This window comes from Diuraphis noxia, unplaced genomic scaffold, assembly GCF_037042655.1.
Source record: "Diuraphis noxia isolate RWA-SAM2 unplaced genomic scaffold, SU_Dnox_SAM2 contig0001, whole genome shotgun sequence".
NCBI classification, from domain to species: Eukaryota; Metazoa; Arthropoda; class Insecta; order Hemiptera; family Aphididae; genus Diuraphis; species Diuraphis noxia.
The window spans coordinates 19,219,839-19,229,279 of NW_028301711.1; the positions used below are offsets into that span (position 1 = coordinate 19,219,839).

Here is a 9,441-nt window from a genome sequence, read left to right on the forward strand (position 1 = left end):
ACTGATCAACTATGGATTACAACTAGTCATGCAAAACACAAAAGCAAATATAAAATATAATATTGGTTATTATAGTCACAGAAGAAATACATTTATTATATTTTGAAGATTTAATTATTTACCTTTGATACGAACAAGAATCATTATATTCTTCTGCAAGAACTTCTACCCCAAAATTTGTATCAGATTCCAACCTATCAAAAAGACTAATTTTACAACTTTTTTTTACTTTAATTGCTGGTTCAATACTGAAAAAAAAATGTTTAAATGTATTATAAAAATAGAAAATAATTAATTTGTTTAATTTTTTAAACAAAATAACAGCACATTGGTTTATTGATACCTGGTTGGTTCATCAGCTAGATTTGTAACTAAAAATGATCCAGACGGTGTACAAATTTTTGGTGATTGTTGAACTGGACTATTTTTACCATGCATACTTGTTTCAAGACATTCACGATTACTATAGTAAGCAAATAACATTTTTTTATTTGTATTAAACCAACTTCAATATCAGAAATAGATGGGACTTTAACCTTAATGGTACTGCATCAGGTTTTAGTTTTCTGCCACGGATGGGTGTGTAATTTAACATGTTTTGTGCCCTTGTTTTGTTCTCGTATGAACTAGGTGGAAAATGTAATGAACATACTGCAGCTAAAATTAAACTCGTCAAACATTGAATTATTATTTATAAACTAGTAACTAGTAAACTAACTTATTATGTCTTACTGATTTATTACAGAGTATTTTAAATATTATAGCGTTAATAGATTCATTTTTTTATTGGTTTGCTTGTTTATATAATTATATGTATTGTTATTACATACCTGTTTCAAAATTAATATTCACAGTTTCCTTTGAACCTTTTTGAATTTGTTCAAACCATTGAGCCCTCATATGTGAGTCTTTAGGAAATCTATAAATGTGAACTTTAGTATTGCTACTTTTTATTTTTTTACTGCCACTATAGCAACCAATAAATGCACAAACTGGCATAGTGAAAAAGCCAAGAACAACAATTTATAAACAAACACACTAACAGGAAAAAATGAAAATGTACCAAATACAGTATAATGTATAAAAAAAAAATATTTTAATATTTTATTATTAATATAACACAATGCATTATACAATCAAAAACTCATAAAAGGCGCGTAAAGTATAAGCCAATCAAATGACGAGGATTACTCCCACCCTATTCTGCGTAGACTGAACGAAATTCAGTTTGTTGTGATCATACCTTGTTATTTCGTCATGGTGGGATGGTCGTTTGGACCAGCGGCTTGTCTAATAATACCAAAAAATTTCTAAAAAAAAAACAAAAATTAAATAAATTATAGAAATTAAACAGGAGTTGCATACTTCTAACGGATCCTGACACATTTTCCCCGTTAGAACGTATTCGAAACCACATTTTTCCAATAGATACATAGAAAGATCTATAGTCGAATGTAATGTTACTCGGAGACTCTGTGCAGTTTGAGGTGTTAAAAACTCTTCTGGTGTTATGTGATGAGCAATTACTTCATTTTCCCAACTATTTAAGTAATTAATCGCATCATAGAACTTCTAAAATATAAATAATAAACCCGGGTTAACAATACAAATACTATGTCAACAATTTAGTATTTACTTCAAATCCCTCATCACCAATCCTAAGTCCTTGCCAAGGTAGAATTCTATTGAAATTGTCAAATAAATTATTCCAATATTCTACAAAATTTGCAGTTTCTGAAGCACCTTTGAGCATCAAACAACCTTTTTTCATATAAAATCTTAATGCATGTGCCATACTCATACTGAAAACCTGATTAAGTACAAAATAATTATTGTATTTTACAATAGAGAAAAATAATAATTATTAATTAAAGCATTTAACAAAATAAATTCAAGTTTAGTATGAAATTTTAAGTCCCCTAACACAATGATGTTGTATTAGAATGAAAAAAAATTAAGTAAAACATATCTCACTTGTGTACAAAGGCGTACTCTCATCTTTGCCATAGAGGAGAGTTCTAGATGTTGGGGAGTTATCCTTGGTATCAATCTTAAATTTGCAGGATGCAAAATATCATTTTTGTATACTTCTTTAAAATAACTCCATGATACACAATCACTGTTATGATGGAGCTATAACCAAACATTGCATATATAAGATTAATAAATGATATATACAAAAAAAAAAATGTAAATCCTTACTCTTAAAGATGTATTGTTGTAAAGACGGTTACGCACACATTTAAAAATATGTACGAAGTCTGAAAATGCATAAATCTTTCGATTTTCATCCAAGGGATGCTCAAAATAATGTTTTAATTTATCTTGAGTTCCATTAACTCCTAGTTCTTTCCACATTTTTTTATTTGTAGTGGCTCCATCACATACAATGCCATCAATTAAAATTCCATTTTTTTCTAATAATGTTGTTGCTTTTAAGACTAGTTGAGCCAAAATAGTACCTTAAAATATTTCAAAAAAATTAATAATACAATACGATTATTAAATTATTTCATTTTTACCTTTTACTTCACCTTTAGTAGCAAAAACTCCGACAGTTTGAGAGAAATTTGATGCCAATGATTGCCACATAAATACACGCGCATGATTGGCATATTCTTTATGACTTGTTGAAATATCTCCATCACCATAATCTTCAAGTCCAATATACGATAAACTAGATGTATTTACTTGTAAAGATTGACGTAAATTAACTTCATCAAATATAAGAACGCCATGTTTTTCTACAGAAGACATATTCTGTACTTTCTTTGACAAAAGAGATAAAAATTCTTTATCAAAACCACATGTGGTTTTTAAAGATGAAAGTAATCGGCGTACTGTTTTCATATGTGGTAAAGGCAATAATTGACTCTCTCTTAAATATTTATAAGCACCAGGAGAACGAATACTAAATAGAAGGCATTACAATAACCAGTTTTCGCTATATCTTCGATTTCTAATATTTTTTATTTTACTAGCTGCAAAACACTCTCTGATTAGAGTTTTTTGAGATTCATTCATCCCTTCAATTTTTGTTAGTTCTTCTTCAATCAATTTATTAGAATAATTTGCCATACCATTTTTAACTTCATGTAATTCTAATCTTAAATTTTCAAGTTTTTTATTAGCCCTTAAAACTTTTTTTTTTAAGCATATTTTATCTCTTCGCAATTTATTTAAACGTTGACTTTTGGTAGGACATAAATATATGCGTTCTTGTGCAACATTTTCTTTTCTTTTTTTCCACATTGCTAATGAATTACTTAGTTTTTTACATTTAATACAATATTTTAAATTTTTTTCAATTATAAGGCAGCAATCAATGTGTCGTAGCCTTCCAGTACAATCAGCAACACACAATGCTGTTGAGTGTTTTTGACAATTCTCTACAAGTGGCCCACCATGACATACATTGATATTTTCAAAATCTTGTAAATTATTAACAAATTCGCTTATATTTTTTGCTGGAATAATGTTAAGTTTATGTTCTTCAATTTGTTTTCCAAATACACCAAATGTTATAATACCATCAATATTCACACTTACACACTTTTCAATAATTGAAAATGAAACTCCTGAACAAAATGAAGAAAATCTATAACTTGTTGTTGCATTAAATCCTTTGCAAATACTTGAAGTCTCAGGCCATGGAATATGAGATGTTAGAGTACCACTTATAGCTAAAGAATGGATTTGATCATATAAATTATTAGTTGTGATATGTGATGTACTTTGATTTAAATCACAATTCGGCTGCTGAAAGTCTTCAGTATCATTTTGAGTTTTTATTTTTTTCTGACTATTAGTAACATTCTGCCGTAAAATAGGAGGTTTTCTTTTTTTTATTTCTTTTGACAGATATTTTGGTCCAGGAAATATAGAAGGAACTGCATTTTCTACTAACTTAGGTATTTTATATGGAACCTAAATTTAAAATGATTACATTTATTATTTACATATTTTATATAATAGAAGCTGGTTATATACAGGGTGATTCGTTTATCAAACAACACTCATTATTTATAAAAGTATTGACTTTTTTCAAAATATTGTTTTACATAGTTTCAAGTTGTTAAAAAACCAACGCTTTTATTAAAAAATTATATTTTTAAATATTTTTTATCCTTATCATTTTTTAAGTTTTTTACTTTTTTGAATGGCAACATAGTTTTTTAATTTCATATTCTAAAGCAGAATATTTTTCTAAAAATTTTGATACGTAAAAATCGAATTTAGGACTAGTAGTTTATGAGTTATAAGTATTTAAAGTTTAGACAAGCGGAGTAGTGGACAAACATTTTGCGGGGTAACCCCGTACCACTCCACTCTGCCAATCTAAACTTTAAATACCTATAACTCATAAACTACTAGCGCTAAATTCAAAATTTTAACGTAATAATTAATTAAAAAAATAGCTTTATTAAATTATGAAATTTTAAGTATAGGTTACCATTTGAAAATCAAAAGTTGATGGTGGTGTATATAATAAATATAAGGGTGAAAAATATAAAAATAATAAACAATTCAAGAAGAGTGTAAATCTACAATTTTGAAAAAAAAAAAATTGAAAAAAGTCAATACTTTTTTAAATAATGAGTGTTGTTTGATAAAAGAATCACCCTGTATATATATATTAGATATTTATAGATATTTATTTACTTCTTCAAGGAAATAATTTACTCAATAAAAAACAATATAGTTTTCACATTTAGACATGTAGTTTGTTAAGGTACTAGGTATATTATGTTCCCATTAAATAAAAAATAAAATTAATTGTATTGCAATATACCTTTAAGATTATTATAAAAGTAAATAATACCGAAGTTCTACTAATCATTTAATGTTTATGCAGTTGTATAAATGTCTTAAGACTGCTGTAGTAGGTAAACCTATAGCTTAATATAAATGTACCTATTATTGTTATTGTTTATATAATATAGGTATATCAATTTATTTACCTTAACAACCGTTGTAGCATCACTACCAGACTGCCAATATCGAGTTATACCTGATTCGTTAAAATGTTTTTCACACACATATGTGGAATCAGTTAAAATACAATTTTTTCTGGGGATTGCTTTGGCCCATTTCTTACGCAGTTCTTCACGGGCAGCTGCAAATTTTGACACTTTTTCATTGTTGCTTTTATACCCCGATGTACAAAAGACAACACAACACTTCACCATTTTAAAGGTTGATACTTTGATACCACAATTTAAAATTTAAAACTTTAATAAAAGAGTTAAGACATACACTTAACAATCACTCGGCTGATGTAAATTATTGTTCTCATTGCAAGATAGTATGTTTTATTAGAAAACTAGATACTATAGAGAGTAGAGGGCCAAGAGCTACTAGCGCTCATAGTTCACATTCACGCCGCATGGCCTGATATTACAGTGGAGATAGATAGGCCGTTTCGCAACCTGAGTAGATAACCGTGGTTCAACAGTACCGGTAACCACCTGCAATTGGTGTGCACAAGGGGAACGCTAATAAATCAATAATTGCACTTGTCCAGCTATCAGACCCTTATTGATTAGGTACTTGCGCGCCACTGATAGTGATTATATTAATTATTTACGTTGATTATTATTAATAAGAATTTTTTATGATTTTCATAATTTTATATCATAATCATATTTTTTTTTCTCTGCTTAAATTGTATAAAAAAAAAAAATACAAATAATACGCTGAAAATAATGCACAGCATTACTACGTTTTATCGTATTAAGAAACTAATGTCAACTTTTCTGTTTAAATTATTTACATAGGTTAATTACTAAACAGAGTCGTTTATGAACGTGTGCGTATTCGCATCCACAAATTTGAGTGGACGATACGCGAACATCACTCGTTTTTTTTTTTTTAATTAATCGTGAACGATGTTTATAAATGAGTTTGATCGATTTTTAATAAGACGCTCAAATTTTTCACCGTTTAATCAGGGCACGCGTATAATATCCGAAAATAAAACGGCCAAACAGTATTTTTGACTAAAAGTATTTTTTCCAAATAATATATCATAAGAAAAGTATTTTAACAGATCTGTATTTTTGCCGAAACATATTTTATCCGAACAGTATTTTTGCCGAAAAATGTAACAAAAAATTCAATCCGAAAAATATTAAGTCAGAAAAGTATTTTTGTCGAAAAAAAAATGTTCGAACCGTATTTTTGCCGAAATATATTTTATCCGAACAGTATTTTTGCCGAAAAATGTAACGTCCGAAAATAAAATACAAGAAAATATTTCTTCCAAAAAATATTTAAGCAAAATTATACTCAACGAAAAAATTCAATCCGAAAAATATTAAGTCAGAAAAGTATTTTTGTCGAAAAAAAAAATGTTCGAACCGTATTTTTGCCGAAAATTATTTTTAGGATGATTTCGCATCAGCGAACTCTAGTGGATACTGAATTGAAACTCTACTCATTATACGTGCATAATATATGACGTTTGACGGGCGACGGCGAATTAAAATTAATCATTTAAGGGCATGTGACCTGTTTTTCCTTCAAAAAACGGTCTGGAATAAATTCACGTCTTAACACCAACCTTCTCGCGATTTTTAATATTGAAAAATATGGAAACTGAAAATGGTGGTGTTAAAATAATATGCCCGAAACTATTATTTTAGAAGTTATAGCCGTTTCAAATTTGCGCAAATAGCGTTTGGAATTTGGGGCCTTGGGGGTATGAGGGCTAAAGCCTTACTTAGATAATATTAAATAAGCTTAAAACAAAATGTAGGAAATTTTTGGAGGCTTGCCCCTTAAGAGACCCCCTATTTGATTCTATGCGTTCAACGCATACCTGCTATAAACTGTATTAATTTATTATGAGCGCTTAAAATTTCAATTTTGTGACTAAACCTATAGACAGTACCGGATCTAGGGGCGCAAATTTCAAATTTGAAACTCATCATTTTTATGATTTGGTGACTTTTAGGGGCGCTAATATTATGTTGTATAATTTGTAGATCCGGTACTGCCTATAGAGGAAAAGTTTAAGTATAGGTAACAATAATAACGTTCTCCCTATATTAAAAACCAATATAATTCTGGAAGGTGCAAATTTGAACGGTACAATTCTGGAATGTAAATCGTAAATTATTTACTATATAACTCCTTAGAATTTATTACATTACAACAGTGGACCAGGACTTACTGAATTTATACATAAGCATAGCATAATAGAGGGGCTATATTTTAGCCGAAAATATTAAAGCCGACAGTATTTTAGCCGAAAATGTTATAGCCGAAAGTATTTTATCCGAAAAATATTACAGCCGAAAGTATTTTAGCCGATAAATATTACAGCCGAAAGTATTTTAGCCGAAAAATATTACAGCCGAAAATATTTTAGCCGATAAATATTACAGCCGAAAATATTTTAGCCGATAAATATTACAGCCGAAAGTATTTTAGCCGAAAAATATTACAGCCGAAAATATTTTAGCCGATAAATATTACAGTCGAAAGTATTGTAGCCGACAAATATAACAGCCGACAATATTTTAGCCGAAAAATAGAATTTGACAGTTGGTAATATTGATTATAATCAATGGTTGGTATGTAGGTTATTAGAAAATTTATAAACCTTGGGTTGGTATAACTTCTCCAACCATTCGAAATGTTTTGCTGATTGTTGATTCGTATATTTAACTGCCTATATTAGCCTCCTAAAATAAAATATTTCATTGAATTTATATATTTTGTATGTTATAAATTGAATATTTATGTAAAACAAATAACAATAACAATTATTAATATAGTTTGTATATGATAAAAAACAAAATCGATAAATATACAATTTTAATATAATTCAAATTTGGACGAAATGTAATATTTATGTTCTTTTACCCAGACTGACATACCGTCTCCGCTCAGAATCGTTTTTCTTATACAATGATATTATTGTAACCTACTGTACAGCAGAGCGACATCCACTTACCCGATTTTATTTTTATCAATAATTTATTGAAGCTGCAGTCTGCACGTGTCATAGCCCATAGGACGATTTTTTCAATTTTTAATACTGAAAATAGAACGAAAAGATGTTATATTTTTATGTTATACCTATACGGCTATACGTATGATATAAAAACAAAAATATTATAAATATTAATCAGAACATAAGTTATTTCGTTTGTCAGATATTTCTGTTACATTGCATGACGTATATTGTTAAAACTAAATAGTCAATATGAAAACAATGAAGTTGAAAAATATATTATATTTATTTTGTCTTTCAATCGCTGTTAGGGTTAACAAAAACCTATACCATATATAAATATATATATATGTTGTTATAAAAATATTTATGTGCTGAACGTCGACTAACAATTCAACGCACATATTGTATTAAATTACCTACTTATGCGGTTATTTTAATAGTAATGGTAATATTATAATATGGCGGCACGTAAAATCTTGGATATTTTAGCCGAAAAGATATCAATATATTATAGCAATTGCCAATGCGTAAAAAAAATAGGCATTATTTATCCTGGAGTCAATTATGACTCACTAAAAATAAAAACCATATTTATTTTTAGCTCATTGTTATTTTTTTATTTGATAAATGTGGAATATTTACGAATGTATTTAACCTAATTCTCGATTTATTTTCATTTGTCTCTGCATCATTGTATGTGTTATTTGGTCATTAAAACAGTCCTATTTTATTTGATCAGTTTTTTTAAATATTTTTATCCCGTAAAAATTATTTTACCATTGTTTGCTTACTTTTTTTTAAAAAATGGAACACGACGGATTCTACTATAAAATCAATAAAACCATTGGTGGTAAACGGTAAGTCGCACTCAATTTTTTATTATTAAAAAATTATAGAAATACATGTAAAACGGTATTACAGTTACTATGTCTGTGCAACACCTAATGTATACTGTAAAAGGACACTAAACCAACTGGAAAACGGCACCATCATACCAAATAAAGTTCACACACATTTAGCTTATGGTCCAACATTTAATAAGCAACAACTTATAAAACGTTTTAGGACAACTTTAATTGAAAGGTCAAAGACAGAGACTAAAGCTCTAAAAGTTATATACGATGAGGAATCAGTTAGGTAAGGATAACTTATAATGCACTTTAAAATTCTTAAATATAAATAATATTTTTGTGAAATGCAAATTTGATAGAAACCAGGAAGCTGCTTTAAATTATAGTTGGCCAACAGCAGAGTCTTACATGCGGCAGGCCAGAAGAAGTGTTGGTCCAAGATTACCATCCACACTACGGGAGCTGGGCGAATATTTAGATTTAAATGCTAACAGGTACGATTATATAGTTAATACAATTTAAAATTACTGATTGTTGTAATTTAAGTACCTCATTTATAGGTATCAACGTAATAATTCGACATTCTACCAAGAATGGATAGTGGATAGTAACGGAAAGAATAGTGTC

The 9,441-nt window shown here is 28.6% G+C and overlaps 1 protein-coding gene across 1 annotated transcript; it reads right to left on the minus strand.

The window, feature by feature from the left end:
* LOC149060205 (uncharacterized) lies at window positions 1–999 on the minus strand. The gene is made up of 4 exons (XM_089218215.1): window positions 831–999; window positions 537–657; window positions 344–463; window positions 1–248 (listed from the first exon to the last, which is right to left on the minus strand). The coding sequence occupies exons 1-4, from the start codon at window positions 997–999 to the stop codon at window positions 119–121; spliced, it is 540 nt and encodes a 179-aa protein (XP_089074341.1). The 3' UTR covers window positions 1–118.
* Between the last annotated feature and the right edge of the window lie 8,442 nt (window positions 1,000–9,441).

Bases quoted from the DNA above. Each gene is read 5' to 3' on its own strand.
- LOC149060205 (XM_089218215.1), bottom strand. From the start codon at position 999: ATGCCAGTTTGTGCATTTATTGGTTGCTATAGTGGCAGTAAAAAAATA. The intron at 464-536 runs GTTAAAGTCCCA...TGCTTACTATAG, and splicing joins CCTGATGCAGTACCATTAAG to TAATCGTGAATGTCTTGAAA. The intron at 249-343 runs GTATCAATAAAC...TTTTTTTTTCAG, and splicing joins CTAGCTGATGAACCAACCAG to TATTGAACCAGCAATTAAAG.